This window comes from Aspergillus ochraceoroseus, assembly GCF_002846915.1.
Source record: "Aspergillus ochraceoroseus IBT 24754 chromosome Unknown P175scaffold_6, whole genome shotgun sequence".
Taxonomy (NCBI): domain Eukaryota; kingdom Fungi; phylum Ascomycota; class Eurotiomycetes; order Eurotiales; family Aspergillaceae; genus Aspergillus; species Aspergillus ochraceoroseus.
In genome coordinates, this window is record NW_024468481.1 from 698,501 (window position 1) to 715,707 (window position 17,207).

General features: G+C 49.8%; 8 protein-coding genes across 8 annotated transcripts; 4 read left to right on the forward strand and 4 right to left on the reverse strand.

Moving 5' to 3' along the window:
• Positions 1 to 326: 326 nt before the first annotated feature.
• Positions 327 to 806, forward strand: P175DRAFT_0510522 (uncharacterized protein; the record flags this gene model as incomplete). Its single annotated transcript, XM_040898516.1, has 1 exon — positions 327 to 806. One exon carries the CDS (start codon positions 327 to 329, stop codon positions 804 to 806), a length of 480 nt encoding a protein of 159 aa, XP_040750628.1.
• Positions 807 to 1,259: 453 nt separating this feature from the next.
• P175DRAFT_0524833 (putative endoplasmic reticulum DnaJ domain protein Erj5) lies at positions 1,260 to 2,991 on the reverse strand. The gene is made up of 3 exons (XM_040899392.1): positions 2,724 to 2,991; positions 2,603 to 2,668; positions 1,260 to 2,545 (listed from the first exon to the last, which is right to left on the reverse strand). The coding sequence occupies exons 1-3, from the start codon at positions 2,794 to 2,796 to the stop codon at positions 1,458 to 1,460; spliced, it is 1,227 nt and encodes a 408-aa protein (XP_040750629.1). The 5' UTR covers positions 2,797 to 2,991; the 3' UTR covers positions 1,260 to 1,457.
• A 1,615-nt stretch (positions 2,992 to 4,606) lies between these two features.
• Positions 4,607 to 5,131, forward strand: P175DRAFT_0441832 (putative COPII vesicles protein Yip3; the record flags this gene model as incomplete). The annotated part of the gene is made up of 1 exon (XM_040894091.1): positions 4,607 to 5,131. The coding sequence occupies one exon, from the start codon at positions 4,607 to 4,609 to the stop codon at positions 5,129 to 5,131; it is 525 nt and encodes a 174-aa protein (XP_040750630.1).
• Positions 5,132 to 5,157: 26 nt separating this feature from the next.
• P175DRAFT_0533667 (uncharacterized protein) lies at positions 5,158 to 6,339 on the forward strand (the record flags this gene model as incomplete). Its single annotated transcript, XM_040900077.1, has 1 exon — positions 5,158 to 6,339. One exon carries the CDS (start codon positions 5,158 to 5,160, stop codon positions 6,337 to 6,339), a length of 1,182 nt encoding a protein of 393 aa, XP_040750631.1.
• A 489-nt stretch (positions 6,340 to 6,828) lies between these two features.
• On the forward strand, positions 6,829 to 8,166 carry P175DRAFT_0502759 (Frag1/DRAM/Sfk1 family protein). Its single transcript, XM_040897462.1, has 5 exons — positions 6,829 to 6,910; positions 6,976 to 7,057; positions 7,170 to 7,439; positions 7,508 to 7,713; positions 7,771 to 8,166. Exons 1-5 carry the CDS (start codon positions 6,856 to 6,858, stop codon positions 7,986 to 7,988), a joined length of 831 nt encoding a protein of 276 aa, XP_040750632.1. The 5' UTR covers positions 6,829 to 6,855; the 3' UTR covers positions 7,989 to 8,166.
• Positions 8,167 to 8,289: 123 nt separating this feature from the next.
• Positions 8,290 to 9,721, reverse strand: ptyA (putative tyrosine/serine protein phosphatase; the record flags this gene model as incomplete). The annotated part of the gene is made up of 5 exons (XM_040894083.1): positions 8,290 to 8,836; positions 8,964 to 9,176; positions 9,245 to 9,324; positions 9,512 to 9,548; positions 9,600 to 9,721. The coding sequence occupies 5 exons, from the start codon at positions 9,719 to 9,721 to the stop codon at positions 8,290 to 8,292; spliced, it is 999 nt and encodes a 332-aa protein (XP_040750633.1).
• A 309-nt stretch (positions 9,722 to 10,030) lies between these two features.
• On the reverse strand, positions 10,031 to 13,145 carry P175DRAFT_0510530 (glycoside hydrolase family 35 protein; the record flags this gene model as incomplete). Its single annotated transcript, XM_040898517.1, has 4 exons — positions 10,031 to 11,165; positions 11,216 to 11,717; positions 11,764 to 12,840; positions 12,911 to 13,145. The coding sequence occupies 4 exons, from the start codon at positions 13,143 to 13,145 to the stop codon at positions 10,031 to 10,033; spliced, it is 2,949 nt and encodes a 982-aa protein (XP_040750634.1).
• A 595-nt stretch (positions 13,146 to 13,740) lies between these two features.
• On the reverse strand, positions 13,741 to 17,188 carry P175DRAFT_0461810 (uncharacterized protein). The gene is made up of 4 exons (XM_040894776.1): positions 16,658 to 17,188; positions 16,492 to 16,575; positions 15,068 to 16,396; positions 13,741 to 15,017 (listed from the first exon to the last, which is right to left on the reverse strand). The coding sequence occupies exons 1-4, from the start codon at positions 16,731 to 16,733 to the stop codon at positions 14,014 to 14,016; spliced, it is 2,493 nt and encodes an 830-aa protein (XP_040750635.1). The 5' UTR covers positions 16,734 to 17,188; the 3' UTR covers positions 13,741 to 14,013.
• Positions 17,189 to 17,207: the final 19 nt, after the last annotated feature.

Below are 17,207 nucleotides of genomic sequence, written 5' to 3' on the forward strand. Positions count from 1 at the left end.
ACTGCTTTCTGATTGCTTGAGAAGCATTGCTGCGTTAGAGGGGCAAAATATACGAGACGAGACATACCTACCATTTGCACGGTCGAGACCTCAACTAGAAAGAAAGGAAAGAAAGAAATTACGCCAATTCAAGAAGAAAAATTCGATCATTTGTGCGCACCGATCAGCTCAAACATACCTAGGTACGGAGTAGACAAATCCAACCAACCTCCCGGCGAACCATATTACCCATCTAATTTATCGTTCCAGTCTTCCACTACCATCCCTTCACTCAATTCAATTCAATTCAATTCCAGAAAAAAAAAAAGAAGAAGAAGAAAAAAAAAATGGTCTGGTTCAACAGCCGCTCCTCCACATCGGAGTCCTCTCACGTCCGGAAACGTTCTCCCTCTCGACGCTCAACCTCTGGCTATTCAACCCACCATAGTCGGCACTCTGCGCCCTCAATCTTCAGCTTCAGCGGCAGTCGCACTGGCCGATCAAGCCCCTCTGTGTTTTCTTCTGCGTCCTCGTCGCGACGTGCTCGTCCTCGTTCTGGCTTCATCCAGCGCGTCATTCGCTATATCAGGCGTTTGTTCCGTGATATTTCCAGCTACGCTCGGCGCCACCCATTCAAGGTTCTCATGCTGGTGGTTCTCCCTCTCATCACCAGCGGCGTACTCTACAAGCTCTTCGCCATGATTGGAATCCACCTCCCCAAACATATCTTCGGTGGTAGTGCTGCGTCGTCTGCGAGGTCTGCTGGCCAGGAAGGCATGGCTGGGAATATCAAGGGACTGATGAACATCGCGAAGATGTTCATGTAACCCTATAAAAGTCTTCTAGACTAGACTAGACTAGACCAGACTGAAGTGGCAAGCGTACAAGTTAAGTAGTGTAGTAGGTATATTTCTCTCACACAGATGGCGGATGTCGACACTTAATGACGGTCATGATCATGAAAGGACGATGACGATGTTTTTTTTTTTGTTTTTGTTTCTTTTTTTAATATCCTATCTTATCTTCTTTTGGGCCATTCGCTTTTCTTTTTTTTTTTTTTTTTTCTGTTCTGCTTAGAATCGTCAAAAAAGATGGGAGGCCAGTTGCATTTCATATGTTAGGGCTGGGTTTGTACCCTTACATTCCTTACCTATTTATTAGGTATTCTCTGAATCGCTGGAGAAACTTCACTCCTAGCCCCCCCTTTTTTTTTTTCTTTTTTTTTCTTCTGGATTTGATAATGCAGTTGCAATTTATTGACATCGATTTCTAGTAGTTATAGGTTCAATTCACAGGTTCAAGATACTTTTTGATTATATTGCTTGGAAAACAGATCAAGCATTTCTATACATCTCCAACCCATCAAAGTTAGTTAACTAGCCCTTCTATGTATAAGCGATTGTTTTGCAGCTAGACGACCTAACAGCCCCCACCCACCCAACAACAACAACAACAACAACAATAATAATAAAGTATGCTCAGGATCTTTGCGAACGCTTTCCTCGTCTTCTAGATGAACCTCCGGAGGCGACCGCAGAGCTGCTTATTTCTTCCGCCACAACAGCATCCACCTGCTCCTCCTCGGAAGGTTCGTTCTCGGCAACGGCAGAGGACCCCAGGATCTGACCAACCGTCTTGCGATAGATCCAACCGGGGAGCTTGAAAACCATCGTATCACGGAAAGTCGGACGATGGATTTCCTCCACGTCGAGCAAAAACTCCTGTTTCTCACCGTCTTCGGTCTCTCCCTCCAGAAACACGTTGCCGACCGAATCCACAATCAGCACTTTGCCGTTTTCTGCAATGACCCGCTTCCGTTCCCCGGTGGGCGCGACAGATTCACTGGTGGGAGTGGTGGGAGTGGTGGGAGTGGATGTGCCTGTGTTCCGGGGGCTGGTTCGGCCGCTATTACCCTTCTTGCCCTCCTTGCGGGTTTCCCTCTCCATCATTCGCTTCTGGCGACGGTTCATAGGAACAGCCGTGGTTTCGCCGGCCTCCGCACCAGCGGCGGGAGGAGGAGGAGGGGGAGCAGAAACATCGGCAGAACCCATAGTGGGAGAAATCCCGCGAATGCCTAACTCATCGCCCCAAGCCGCACGTCTCGCTTGACGAACATACCGATCCACAAAATCCCGCTGACGCTTCCACCCTAGAATAAGAGCCGCGTAATGCGCGCCACCTCCGAAAACCAAAAACAGTCCTACGAGGACACTTCCCAGCCCCGGGCGAAAGCGCGAGTAGTAATAGCCAGTGCCTTTCCATTTGGGGAACCCGTTTTTCAGGAAATGGTCGTAGCGCTCGCGGGCAGGTCCGCGGAGGATATTGGCAACGGTGTTGAGACGCTGGGAACGCTCGTGGGCTTCCTTGATGGCAGTGTCAATTTCGCGCTTGGAGGGCCCGCGGTTGACGTGGACTCCTGGCTGATTGGATTTGGATTTGCTTTTGTCCTTGGAGGCGTTGGCAATGAAGGCACGCTTGACTTTGTCTGGGTGCAGGAGGCGGGATCTCTTGCGGTATGCCTTATTTAGATCGTCTTGGCTGGCGCTGGGCTTGACTTCGAGGAAGTCTAGGGAGTTGAGAAGGTTAGATATCTGAGTGGAAAAAGATTAAGGGGGGAGCATACCGTAAAAGGTCACGTTTGCGCCTTCATGGGCGATGATCTCATCATTGAGACGGAAGATTTCATAATCTAGGGCAATTGAGTCAGTTTTTGTAATCTATATCTGCTAGGTAGGGGGACTGACCCTCTTTCGTCCAGGCCGCAACAAGAACGAGAAGTACCGCAAACAAAAAGAGGCGGAACACAGTTGGCTTCATCGTGAGGAATAGCTGGCGAGGGCTCTAGAGGAGCGAGCAGCCCAAGCCCCTAAACGCAGGATAAACTCGAGAAGAGAGGGGGGAAGTGAATTGTTGGTAACGAAAGGCGATGTAGTCAGAATAGGCGAGAGAATCGTTTCAGGACCGTGATTCCATGATTGTCACCACAGCTGTTGGAGTGTAGGTAATTCTGCTCTCCGCGATATAATATTTCCTGCCAGTTAAGCAGATTTCCGGGGCAATATTATGATCTGTCATCTTCTGGGAAGGCGGTGAGGGTTTGAAAGTGCGACAATACCAAACCGAGCTCTCCCTATTGACTTCCTCTTGACCAAGGGAAGCAATTAGTCGAAATTGATTCACTAAGACTTTCTTACTACAATGAACTGCAGCTTTTCGGGTGATATTTGGTTAGCTAACGAAGTATCCCGCAGAATACAGATAAAACCCTTCCTGATACCTTATCCAATCCAATACTCTGACTGGGACTAGCAGCCATCAAGAAGGCAACGAAAGTGTTTTCCAACCCCATTCGCAGAGCAAAGGCCAATCCAAACTAAAAAGCTCGGGACTCTCGAATTGAGTTGAGGATACCAGTCCGAGACGTCTCAATGAATCGAAACCTTGATGCTGGCGGCGGGGTTTCCAAATGGCATAGTTGTTGTTTCCTTAAAGATGAGGCGGCCATTGCCTCAGGCTCTTGCCAATAACAGAGGAGCAGGCAACATCCGCAACTAATGCATATCAAGCTGGATCGAGGGATCACCCCAATCTTGTATGGAAGACTTACCCCTCAACCTTGCTGACATCTTGCATTGCATCGTGGTGACAGCATCCATAAGAGATGCAAATACTCCGTACTGACAGGGTTCATAGTGATGCACATCCGGACTTGACTCTATTCAGAAGAGTATGCCTCTTGACGAAGGGAACCCGGATTGCTGAGTGGATGGCGGATACAGCGTCAACCTGTTTGTACGTATTGATTGACACATCAATACGATATTGGATGTACTGTAATGATACCTAATCCCATGCAATCCACTCCACTCCTCAGAACTTGACGTGGACCAATAGAGGAGAATGAGGGTATTCTGAGGTAGAGTGAGACGAGTATAGAATTAATAATGATTGACTTTCGGGGTTATAATAAAACGGATTCAATAATGATGAGGGGGGAGTGTTAACAGGATTTAAATTGGAGTGGTTCCTCGAGCTGTTACTGGACTTTATTTACACTATACACCTGGTTCGCATCCCCAGTCTAGATCAAGATGGGGACGACAAGAGGAGAAAGGATCTCTTCATTCTTCTCATTGTTGGCGATTCCCTAATCCATCTGGCTGGCCTCCGACTCTACTTCCGCACTCAGCGATTCCATCCACTGTTACATCAGACACACACTCAGCGCCTATCCAAAAATTGCAACCAGGCACTCGACATCTTTCTTGATCTTCATTTCTCTCTTTTAATCCCATCGATCCTCCAGATTCTCCTTAGACAACCCTCCTCATTCCGTGAGGTTGTGGTGGTGGCTGGCTGCCTAGTCAATTCAGCAACAACCAATAATACCGATACAGCCACGAGACCGCCCAAAAATAGGCTCGCTAACAAACCCGTTCCTGCCAGGTCAACGATTTCAATCCTCATCTTCGAGGCTAGGCACCCCCTTTTTCCTCTTCGCCTTAAGAACCACCAACCTCTCTAGAATTCTCTTCTCACTCATTCTTTACTAATCCATCGATTCTTGGATCACGGTGTCCTTCATTCCTTGGAATATCTGCCTCGCTCCTTTTACTCTCCTATCGCCATGGCCTCCATCAAGATCCCCATTGATGCCATCACCTCGCGATTCGGTGACCGCTTCAACAGCATTCGCTCCCAACCCCTGGGAACCCGCTTTGCCAACCTTCGCCCGGTTTCCGAATTCTTGGACTTGAAGCGCATCTCTAAGCCTGCCAATTTCGGTGAGGTCCAGAGCCGAGTCAACTACAATCTGTCCTATTTCTCGAGCAACTATGCCGTGATCTTCGTGATGCTCAGCATCTACAGCCTGCTGACCAACTGGCTGCTGCTCTTTGTTATCATCTTTGTCACGGGGGGTCTGTACGGGATTGGAAAACTGGGGGGTCGGGATCTGGACCTGGGTGTCGCTCGCTTCAACACCTCCCAGCTCTACACTGGCTTGATGATTGTCACCATTCCTCTGGGCTTCCTAGCCTCCCCCTTTACTACGGTGCTCTGGCTGATCGGAGCCACTGGTGTGACCGTCTTTGGCCATGCCGCTTTTCTGGATAAACCAATCGAGAATGCTTTTTCCGAGGAGGCGGTCTAGGTGGTCGGCCGCGAGCTCCGAACGGTATGCCCCGATGGGGAAGACCACCAGGGGCACAATTGGGGAGACAAGCCAGGAGACGAGGGGGCCCGTGGGTAGATAGTGACCCGCGGGTTGAGGAGATTGAAAGTGACGCGGGGGATCAATTTGGTTCGAGGGATGATCGCACCTTATATGCAAGGCAATTAGCTAGCCTACACATGGACGGAGGGAATGGGTGGCGGCGATTTGTGGCGGAACAAGATGGACATGCTAATGCGCTGGCGCCGGTGAATGGCGTGGATGGCATGGATTACGACATGTACGAAGACACGGACAATACAGTGGCCTACGCGATTCAGTTGGCCATGAAGGACAAGGAAGAGTGGCTGGTCGATAAGGCCTTGGAACGAATTCGACGCGCGCAGTTTGATGGGCAGAAGAACGTACGGTTATCAAAACGGGAGCTAGAGGCGCTGGAGCGCAAGCGATTACAGTCGAATGGCATGAGGGAAACGGAACGCAAGAACGTATCCCCTCGACATTCAAAGACGATGGGAAATGCCAATGGAATGACAGGGACAACGAGTGTTCGACGGACAGTGGCTAGCATGTCACCTAATGCGCCCGCTCCGCCATATCCCCTGTCGGACACTGGCAGCGCTTACGGTACCTGGGCGAGAGCAACAGGCTCGTCCATTGGAAATCAAAACTCCAAAAGCTCGCAGTCACCAACAACCACAATGCTTCGCGCTCCTTTACAACCTCCTTTTACGCCAGAGCGTCACCACGCAGGGGCATTAAACCGACCACCTCCCTTTTTTGTTCCGCCTGGATATTCGCGTCCGTACCCAGAGGATTATCAGCAGATGCCTTCGTACCAAGCGCCATTGTCGCACGAGCAGGTCTCTCATCCCACGAATAGTCCCATAGATCCAACACGCGGATCTCCCGTTCGGCCAGGACAATCGCCGTACGTCTCAAACTTTCCGTCAGTCTTCGATGAGCGCCAGCCGCCTAGCCTGCAGGCATCCCGGGCTCCTTCTATACGGGACCGTGGGTCTGCAACGCCAGAACCTCCTCCCAGTAGGGGGGAGGGGAGCAAAAAGGGCAGTCCTACCAATAGTGGCGATGTGGTCCATGTTGTAGAAGTAGCTGAGCATAAAGTGCCGAGCACGCCAACCCGGGCGGCAACCAGTCGAGGAAGCCGCCAACGCAGCAGTCGATGATGAGTCCCCCCAGCTTGTGCTCCTTCTGGATATCTTGATATATTTATTTGTCTTGCCTCTTTTAGGATGGGAATTGTTTTATGGTTTGACTTGAACCTCTTTTGTGTCTCTTGTGACTTTTGGCATCGGAACAAAAGCGTAGTGGAGTTTACTGGTAGACTGGTTCTTTAATTATTTAATTCACGATGAACATGAATAAATCATGTCTTATTATTCTTCTTATATAATTTGTCCCTTTTCTTTCGATTATCTGAGGAAGATGGAAATGCTTTTGTGAATAGCATCGTGGGTTGTCTGTCCTAGCCTTCATCATAGGAGGGTTAATCCGTTCCGGGGTTGTATCCCGACATGTTCTACAAATTGAGCTACTAGGATTATCTAATATCCGACAGTTACTACGCTGTGTGCTTTTTCTTCCTTGGGTATATTTTATGTCTTGTCTCTTTCTGTACGTCCGGAAGACCCGTAGCGGCAAAGGCACCGCAGACTGGAATATACAAGAAATACAAACACAAGATGTGGATCATCTCCTTCTGGGTTTTCCCCCTGATATCAGCAGGCATGTGGATAGGTACGGATATATCCATCTACTACCCTGGAATCAAGTGACAAGCCCAACTAATCGTACCGGACCAGCCATGCTACTCGCAATGCTAGGAAGCTGGTGTGTCCAGGGGAGCCCAATCTACGCGAGCATGAAAAAGGGACAGACAATCGCGTAAGTCGTGCCGCCAACTATTTCCCCGCGAAAGGCAAAAAAGCAAAAGCAAAAGCAAAAGCAAAAGCAAAAGCAAAAGCAAAAGCAAAAGCAAAGCTAATTGGTAGCCCAGGTACATTTCCGATGTTGGAGCGGAGGGCCTGAAACCGCTCTTCATCACCGGCAGCGTGATTACCGTGGTTTTCCTCGATCTCTCATTTATCGCCGAACGCTGGCTTCGACATTCGGGTCAGCTGGTCCCGAATAAAGGCAGATTTGACAAAGCGTGCGCGATTGCGTCGATTTTTTTCTCTGTCGCGGGGGCTCTGGGATTGATTTTATTGTCGATTTTTGATACCCTGCGACACCCACATTTGCACGGAGGGTTTCTGGTAATGTTCATGTAAGAGTCGAGAGTTCCTTTTTTTTTTTTTTTTCGACGAATTCCGTGATGTGATCTGACGAGGGCAGTGTCGGATACTTGATCAGCGCTATTCTAATCTGCATCGAATACCTCCGCATCGGTATTTTCTACCGTGCGAACCACCGCATTCTCCTAGCCAGCTTTGCGATCAAAGCTTGCTTCATAGTGGTTGAGATCGCGCTGGCTATTGGCTTTGGTGTCTGCGGATGGCGCCAACCATACCGTAAGAACGTCGCGGCCGTTCTGGAATGGGGTATGTTTTCAGATCTTGGTTTTGTGGAGGGGGCGGAGTGTACGCTAACGAATATAGTGATTGCGCTGGTTTTTACCTTCTACGTGCTCTCCTTCGTGATCGACTTGTTGCCCTCTGTGCGCACGCGGCACCATGTCCCCCAAGGCGAGAAATACTTGGAAGCTTTCCATTCAGCGGTCGTTTCTCCGCCGCAGCACGATGTAGTCTACGACGAGCCGGTGATGCAGGACTCGGCCGGCCCCGATCCTGGTTTCTACCGCGGACAACGGATGTAAATTAAGCGGATTTGGTGGTTTGCTGACTGTTGAGAATTTCGTTCTGGATATGTTGTGATTATAATATGGTTCGCATGGTTAGATACCTGGCTGGCGTTCGGCTATGATACCGATTTAGCATATATATATGTAGTTAACATGAGAAAGCTATTAGATTAATTAAACATTACTATACTATACTATACTATATAATATTCTCTCTCTCTCTCTCTCTCTCTCTCTCTCGTATCTCCAACACAGTAACACGAGAGATGAAATGACCCGAGGTAGTAAAGTAAAGTATCAGAGATATACATACAAACTAAACAACAACGAAATGCCCCCTCAACCTCTCAACATCAACCCCAAGAACCCCCCCCAAATACCCCTGCACGCCTCCATACCGCTCATCCAAATACGCCCCGACCTCCCGCGTAAACACCCCCGGACACCTCGCGAACTCATCATCCAGCCCCAACGCCCGGATCTCCTTCATGCGCTCCTCACCCTCCACAGCCAACTCCGACTCCGAAAGCACATACTCCGCCGCCATGGCCTCGTCGTCCACGACGCCCGTAAGCAGCAGCAGCAGCAGAACGACTAGTCCCGTGCGGTCTTTGCCTTGGGTGCAGTGGACGAGAACAGGGGCAGGGATGGTTCTCGTCTCGTTCTCGTTCTCGTTTCCCCGAGTAGACAGAGATGCAGCAGTCCCGCCCCCCAGGATCTCAAACACCTCTCTCATCTCCGCCGTGCTATTGTCCAACGTGTCCTTGGCTAGCCCGACTAGCCCGCGCGGATTCATCACTTCTCTCCCGATTAGAGTGATTGCATCTATACGGTTGCCGGAGGCTAGATATGAGAGGACTTTTCTATTCGTTGTTATTTGTTGGTATTGGATTTGTGTATTGCATTGTATTGTATTGTATTTACGTTATACTTTTCATGAATAGAGGATGGAAGGGATGAGAAAGAGAGAGAGAGAGAGAGAGAGCGTACATGAAATTCCACCAATCCAGTCGCCATACGAGGGCTCGTTCGAGTGCTCGACCCGTAAGACTGATCAGGTGGCGCGAGACGCCTGGGAGAGACGGGAGGTGGATGTATTTTGGTTCTTCAGTGCCTGTCTCCGATTCTGTTTCTGCGGGTGCTTTTGGTGGTGGTATGGGTGTACAGGCGCTGCGTTTAGCAGTTGCCATGTCGTGTTCTGTTCTGTTGATGGACTTAGTCCAACGCTTTTTTTTTTTTCATCTTCCTAGATAAAATAATAAGAAACATACCCGGATCGAAGATCAATGATTGTTGAGATGTGGTATTCGCTCACGAGACGGCGTTTGTCTCGTTCTGAAGCTTCATCGAGCTATATGTATGGAATGTAATATTCATGACCGTTTATCATTAGCAAGCGCACTATCCATGTAATATATATATATATATATATATAATATATTTGTAGATGGATTTGATATCATTCAGATATATATATTTAATAATAATATATGTTGAATGAAACAGAAAGATATAAGAGAGAGAGGGAGTGTTAGTACCCTTGCACTCCTGTAAAACACACCCTCTTTCAAAACCCTAGACACAATTAGCATAGAACATATGCATCCAAATATATAAATAACATACGGTCTTCCCATTAACCTGTTAATTGTCCGTCCAACATCACGGAAGTTGATGATATTGTCGAATGGGCGGTCAGGGGAATCCAGATCGATGCTGGATTCGCGAGGGGGTATAAAGCGAGACATCCAGTATGAATATCGCCCGCGATTGGAAAACACGGTAATAATAGTAGTAGTAGTAATAATAAAGAATATATTGCAAACTGGATAGATGAATTTAGGATAAATGTGAACCGTGGATGAATGCGCCGTTAAGCAGCGTGGCGGAATGGAATGGCGGTGGAGAATCAATATGTAAGCCGCTTGCCTGCCCTAGTTAGTATACATACATAGTTAGTGTAACTGTAAGACTAAGAGGCTAGGGTAACTACTCCGTACCTAGATACGCCATGTGCTCACCGGGATAACTTACTCTTATGTTATGAAGATAGTAAGCTATGCATACATGCTCCGATCTTCCCACCTGGGCTGGAGATAGCTCCAATCTCGACCAAACTCAAACCCGCTCCGATACTTTGCATACGCTGTCAACTCCACCTGATCCAAGCGCGCCCCCTGATCCGTCAAGGCCCACAAACTGATCGCCAGCGTATTCTCGCCCTGCTGGTTGATCACCCCCGGAGGAAACGGGAACAGACTCTGCGGCCCAATATGCGGGAGATAATGTCCGTATTGGTACCCGTTCATGAAGATCTGGACCACAGCGTGCGTGCCCTCTGGTGCACCTAGCTGCAGTCCAATAGGGACGTCCAGGTCTGAATCTAGATCGAGCGTGAAAGTCGTCGTGTAGAAGCGTCCCTCGGCGCCGAGGACTCCGTCGAGTGGACTGCTGGTCGATGCGGTCGTGGGAGCTCGGTAGCCCGGGAGGTGCCAGCCCATGCGCTCGCCGTAGAGACCACCTTCGTTCATAGGGCCGCGGACAGGGTCGATGTTCTTCTCTCCGCCCGCGTTGCCTTGGATGCGCCATGAAGTAAAGTCGCCCCCTCCTACGAGTGTGGCCCCGAGGACTCCGCGCGCGTTCTGTGCCCCGTGGGGCTTTACGTTGTCTTCGTCGTGGCCTGTGTAATCTGTCACAATCATGAGGACATTATCACGGCTCCGCAAAGAGCTGGGATTGAGTGAGAGCACTGCCTGCGTGGACGCTAGGCCAGGGTCTCCTAGTGCGCCTCCAATATACTCCCCATTCAGCCATGCGGCCCATCCTGCCGCAATCCCGTTTTGCACCGTCACGTTAACGCCCGTTGCATTTTTACCGTCGAATCGTCCCCGGTACAGCTTGGTTCCTGCGTGGTAGCCGTAGTCGCCGGAGTAGAGCACAGGAAGAGAGAGCGGGGGTTGACCGTTAACCGTTGTGCTCTTGTTGCATTGGGTCCAGTTGGTGTCGTCATAGTCGGGATCGATTTCTGGAAGCGTGTCTTGTGCTTTCCAGGGCCCGAGAGAGGGAAGAGACACTTTGGCGTTTTCAACGCCAGGGGCAGTACCAATCAAACTGCCATACGCCGTTTTCTTGGTCTTGACAAGCTTGTTGTTCCATTTGACTTTCTGCACGTGGGACTTGCCCGTGTACACTCTGTTGCAACAGTTAGTTATTAGGGTTGTAAAAAAAGGGAAGAGGCGCACTCAAGAGACGTGGTGTTGGCATTATCACCTATGACTTCGATAGTATCTCCGTGGATTGAGGCACTGCGGACCAGGTACGGGCCCTGAACTAGGACCTGTTCGCCTGGCGCAACGTCCGGGTTCGATGTCAATGGAGGCGCAAAGAAATTCCAAGCAGATGCTTTGTCGAGGAGATATGCCAGCACACCGTTTGAAAACTTCACCACTGTGACGCCTTCCGTTTGGACGTATGAGTATTGGGTCCCGTAGCTTGTCTTTGAAGCAATCAGTCTAGAGCTTCCGTATTCCTTGAAACTGACGTGTGCCGGTGCGTCCCTAAATGCGAAAACACCCTTTTGGCCTACGTTCAAGTAGAAGACGAGAACGTCCACGTCGAGGGTTGCATACGTTAACACTTCAGCGGAGGAGTAGAGCAACGAGGTCTGCTTCCCGGCAGTGTAATCGGTGACAATGATCTTGCTCTGACGACCGGCTAGCTGGATATCAGGGATTGAGAGCTCGCCTGCACACGTTAGCAAGTCTACAGTATATCGGCGAACGAAACGTACCAGCAGTAGTGTTCACCGTCAAGGTAAAATTCGTCACAGCTCGTGAGGGACTGCTCTCATGCGCAACAACAAAGAACCCAGCATTGGTGTCCGGGTTTCGAAGTGCCCAGGTGAAAATGCTATCATCGCTAGTATATCCAGTACCGTTACCCTCCATGTAGGTCTTCAGAAGATCTTTCGATACCCGGGTAAACAGTCCAAGAAGCTTCGTTTGCTTCAGTTTATCGCGGACCTCGCGTGTCTCCCGGAGAGGAGCGCTGTAGTCATAAGACGTGTAGACCACCGGAGCTGCACTGTGGCCCCAGTTCGTACCGCCAAACACCATGTAGATGCTTTGTAGTGTCACTCGAGACCCTACATTATTCTTATAGTAGACATCTGGAAACTCTGGCGATAGCTCCGCCTGGCAGGTATCGTAAACATAGCCCCCCCAGGGTTGAAACCATCCTCCCTCAAACTCAGGAAGAAACTCAGGCTGTGTGAAGGAGTAGTTCTGGAACCACTGGTAGTAATTACGCACAAGGTTAAACCCTGTATTCGGGTTCGTGCAAGACAGTCCCCCAGGGTAAGAATCCAACCCGTAGACATTAACGGCGCCCCCAACATCATGGTAATCCGTCGACCAACTAACAGAACGCATCCCCTTTTCATTATGCGTACTTGGAACCAGAATACCAGCTTCTTCAAAGGCTTCTGCAATCTGTTCCATGTATACCACCTGCGTTGCACCGGAATTATAAGAAGTCTCCTGGTACTCGTTCTCATGCTGGTTGAGAATTACGGGGCCGCCATTCGTGATTTGGTTCGCAGCAATGATCTTCCCAACTTCCAAGACCCAGGGTTTCCAAAGACGATAGTATGCCTCGTCACTGGTTCTCTCGCTGCCCATCTGCCCGTTCGCGGCCCAAAGTGCATACCCTCCAGCAGAGGTTTCCGCATTACAGTATGGCCCAGCACGAGCGATCACATAAAGCCCAGCGTCTTTGGCATAATCAAACAGACGCTGGATATCATGCGCCCCGGATGTAAAATCGTACTCGCCTTCGGAAGCACTGTGCCAGCTCCAGAAGAAATAGACTGGCACAGCAATTAGCAAAACTTGCGCAGCACCCTCTCTTTGATTATCGAGTTGTGGAGGAGAGCATACCCGAAACAGCATTAAACCCATTCGCTCGCAGCTTCTGGAAAACATCCAGCCACATCTCGGGAACAGGAAGCCTCTGATACTGAAACTCCCCAGAGTAAATAAACAGTCTTTCTCCCTTAACGGAGAGGCTGTACTTATCCCACGTCACATCAGTTGTCTTTCCATTATCAATCCCGGATACAAACGGTATCGTCCACCCCAACCAAAGCAAGCAAAGGAGATCCGAAGCCTTCATTTTTCGGTGCGGCTCCTCCCAAGCAGCGGCAGCAAGGCTATCAGTTCAAGGATCACATCCATCCAAAGGTTCTTTCCAGTTTCCCCTCCTCTCTGCAGAGAAAATCAAGTCAATAAGAACCATCATGTGTCATCCTCGGTTCTCGCGACAGTAATAGTCCGCTGCAAAGGGATTGGTGGATGTTTTCTTTCCACATTCTCAGGGCTTTGTCTTGACCTCCTCCACATTCCTTTGGGATTTTCTCCGATCTCTTCGAGTGCGATTGGATAAGGACTTCCCCGACCCGGAGATCAGGGAGTGTTGGTAGAGTCCAGGGGAGAAATGATGAAGTCAATATCGGTTAAATGAGGGTAGCGGGACACAAGGATGTATGTATTTGAGAGAATAAGCCTTGAATCTCTCGAATTAACCCCGCAGTTGTTGTGTTCTGAAGAGTAGAGACTTTTTTGATTTGAAAAGAGAAGTCGAAGAAAAAACGCTTCGGTGGGGGCACATGATAGAGCAGACATCGTCGGTTAAATAAGAAATATGGACGGTGACGGTAGGTCTATCATAGAAGTCCAGAAGAAAAGATGCAGGTCAGATTCATTCAAGCATTTACTTCAAATCGACATACACCATGTACTAGGCAAGACTACGGCAGTAAACAACCGACACAGATACCTACAATATTAGAAATTAAAACAACCCAGCATCAGTTTCCCATATATACCAGAGCCTTCAAACGCCTCCCAAAACCCTCCAAAACCTCCATTATAAACGAGTGAACACTACCCCAATCCATCCAAGCGCCGTTAAGCCACATACCCAACCCAGATCAATAAATTCATAAGCATTTGTGGTTGAATAGATTCCAGAAATACAAACCTCAAAGGTCCTCGGAAAAGCGCGACTCGCGGCCAGTACCATTGCTCAGGCGTTTTGAGATCGTATCCTCAATCACAGGAGGCGCCTCTAGTCCTTGATCGATAGCACTCTCACGAAGTGCTTCTCTGTCCGGGGAAGAACTAGGCATTTCGTGGGTATAGGTGGCCTCCCCAGGTGCTTCGGTGGCTTCTTGCGCATCGTCACCGTCGGCCATGACCCCGCTGGACTTAGCCTCTGGTAGGCTCCGCGAAACGATCTTTTTCAGGTGCGTTTTTAAGCGGTTCTGTTTCATCTCACTGCTATGTTCGACTATGTCCTTAGAATCTTGGTGGGTCGCCAAATACTCACTGGGGGTCATTCCGTCCAGCTTGTTTTCACTATCCTCAGCAGAGGAACCATTCTGCGCCGTGGAGGGTTCGGTTGATTTGACAGGATGAGACCGAAGTGCTGTTGCCCGCTGATTGCCCTCAGCGGCACCGGCTACCCCACCAACAGTTGTTGCAATTTGCTCGCGCACACCTTCGGGTTCGTTCGCTTCGTGGACTCCTTCTTCTACAGCAGCTTGCTCATCCTCCCCAGCTTCTTCAGCAGCCCCTTCAGCAGTAGCTGCTGCTGCTGCTGCTGCTGAAGTGTCGGCTGCAATGGCCTCTTGTGCACCTTCCTCTTCTGCGTGTGTTCCGTTGACCTCCTTCGAAACCTCGGCTTCATTGGTACTACCACGACGTAATTTACTAAACCAGGACCTAAATTTCGATTCTTGTCTCGTGGCAGGCTCCAATTGAGGTTCCTCAGGAACAGCGCCAGAGGCCACAACATGGTCACCTTCGGCGGTTTCGTACTGACCGGCGTCCTGTGCTGCAGACTCTGAAGGCCTTGTCACTCCGTTAACTTCGTGTCCCTTGACATCTTTGGGAAATGCGGGCTCATAAGCCGGTGCCTTCTTTGACTTTCTTCGCCAAAGCCAAACTTTCTCCTCTTTTGACTTCATGTCCTGCTTCAAGAACACTGTTCCAGGTTAGATTCTTAGTCTTCGTGATATAAAGGGAAGTACTGACTTTTGTGTCGCTTCTCCTCCATCCTGATATCGGCTTCCCGTTCGAGTTCAGTCTGCTCAAGTCGCTGCCTCCGTTCCTCATCAAGGCGGTCTTCCAAATCTTTAGCTCTCTGCGCATCTGCGAGATCGGCGATTTCATTGAAAGTAGGCTGGAGTCGAGCGCGTGCAAGTGCCTCGACATCATCCATGTCCACGTATTTCTGGGAACCAATATTAATTTTGTCTGTCATAGGATACTGTGCATCAATCTCCTTCTTGCCCTGTAACGCACGCAACATTGCTGTCTCCTCCAGATCCTTTTGCATTGAGAGAGGAGCGCGGCCGGTTTCAGCATAAACGCGCATTTCCATATCCCTAAGAGCAGCGTCGACATTCTTTCTCGCAACCTGTAACAAATTATCACGGTCTTTCTCCCTCTGTTCATCTACCGCGTTGAGCTTGGATCGCAGAGTCGACATCTGAGTTCGAATCTCCTTTGACCGTTCCATGTCAAACGTGGATGTTTCGGTTTCGTTGGACCCCCGCCGTTTGCGAGTGGACAAAGTGGACCGCGTCGGTTGAGGCTCAATACCGTAGTATTCCCGGTAAATAGCTGTTTCGTCCTCCAGGCTTGCGATTTTCTCTGCGGCGCGCTTCTGTGCAATGTCCTGGATGCTCACAACCTGCTGTACTAATGCAGCATCCGGTTTCGGTACGGATCGTTGAGAGCGAGCACGCGCATGACCTCTTTGGGCAGCAGCAATACCAGCTGATCCCCCTTCTTTAGCTTCCATGGTTCCATACATATCCCGCGCCATTGACATGGCGGCGGCTTCCAGGATGCTTTTCCGTCGATGCTCTTTCACCTCAAGCGGAACAGGCGGTGTTGCAGTATAGAGTTTAGCGTTGGCCTGGGCCATGTTTTGTATCCTGCTCGCGTTCATATACTTATCCAAATCTGCAAAGGGATCTCCTGCACCCGCAGCAACACCCAGACCAGTACGTGCTACTTGGGATGGCGCTGAATCCGCTCTCATTCTACTACCATAATAGGCTCCTGAGGCAGCGGATACGGCCCTAGCCCTCTGGGAAACCTCGGAACGCGCTTCCAGCGTCTGACCTGTACCAATATCCTGCTTTGGAGAGGTAGAAACGGGGGGAGGAACGGTGGCGGTTCTGTAGTCCCTGAGGGCACAGATAGCAGCCTGGTATCCTTCATAGCTTGGTACCTCAGCAGCCTGCACTTCGGATGCAGTCTGTTTGGATCCAAGCTCCCGCTTCCTTGCATGCGCGAGCGCAGCAAGTGCCGATGCATGGCTAAATCCAGGTCGAGATCCTGTCTCTTTCAGGGCTATCGGCCAAGGTATTAGTATCTCACCCAATCTGCACTTCTCTACTAATCTCCAACTAAACTGTGCAGAACATTCAAATGGGAAGTATACTCACTTTCCAAACTAGGTTCCGCAGTTGCAGGTTCGCGTAGGGATAGACTCCGCTCCGGATGGGTCACGTAGAGCGCGGCTGTCGCAGCTGTCGTAAAAACTCCCATTAGCCCCTTGAATATAATATTTTGATGGAATAAAGCACCAGCTTTGCAATAGGGATTCCTCACCTTGATCTGCTAGCCGGGCGGACCGGGAGCGCGGGATGCGCTGCTCAACTGCAGGCTGTTGCTCGACTGTTGCCATGATAAGATAATGTCTACCGCGTGATGAAGATAAAGAGACGTCGCAGCGTAGACCGGCATTCCCAAGAGAAAGAGAGAAAGAAGAAGAGAGAGAGAGAGAGAGAGAATAAGAATAGCAATGATGGGATCAGAGAAGTAAAGAGGGGGCCAGCACTGAGAAACTCTGGATGGATGGGTTGTCCGGAAGTCAAATCGAGGGTAGAGTGTCGTCAGTGACGTAGTGAGTTGTAGTGAGTTGTAGTGAGTTGCAAAGAGGCGATCCGCGGATACTACAGTCAGCGGCTGTGGAAGGATACCTTTTAGAACCCAAGTCACCGACGTCATGGAAGATCTCAAGGTGGAAGAAATTGTCAAGAGGTTGCACCAGAGTGCTTTTTCTCAGCTAATAAGGGGGTAGATGGTGATTCTTGCATTCAGGGCCAAATTGGCGGCATTCCAGCTGCTGCTGACCGTTTCCGTCACTGATTAGAGATTG

Coding starts and splice junctions, on each gene's coding strand:
- P175DRAFT_0524833 (XM_040899392.1), bottom strand. CDS start 2,796: ATGAAGCCAACTGTGTTCCGCCTCTTTTTGTTTGCGGTACTTCTCGTT. Junction 2,669..2,723: donor TGCGGCCTGGACGAAAGAGG/GTCAGTCCCCCT, acceptor CAATTGCCCTAG/ATTATGAAATCTTCCGTCTC. Junction 2,546..2,602: donor CGCAAACGTGACCTTTTACG/GTATGCTCCCCC, acceptor TCAACTCCCTAG/ACTTCCTCGAAGTCAAGCCC.
- P175DRAFT_0502759 (XM_040897462.1), top strand. CDS start 6,856: ATGTGGATCATCTCCTTCTGGGTTTTCCCCCTGATATCAGCAGGCATG. Junction 7,440..7,507: donor GGGTTTCTGGTAATGTTCAT/GTAAGAGTCGAG, acceptor TGACGAGGGCAG/TGTCGGATACTTGATCAGCG. Junction 7,714..7,770: donor CGCGGCCGTTCTGGAATGGG/GTATGTTTTCAG, acceptor TAACGAATATAG/TGATTGCGCTGGTTTTTACC.
- P175DRAFT_0461810 (XM_040894776.1), bottom strand. CDS start 16,733: ATGGCAACAGTCGAGCAACAGCCTGCAGTTGAGCAGCGCATCCCGCGC. Junction 16,576..16,657: donor CGCCCGGCTAGCAGATCAAG/GTGAGGAATCCC, acceptor TTTTTACGACAG/CTGCGACAGCCGCGCTCTAC. Junction 15,018..15,067: donor GGAGGAGAAGCGACACAAAA/GTCAGTACTTCC, acceptor AACCTGGAACAG/TGTTCTTGAAGCAGGACATG.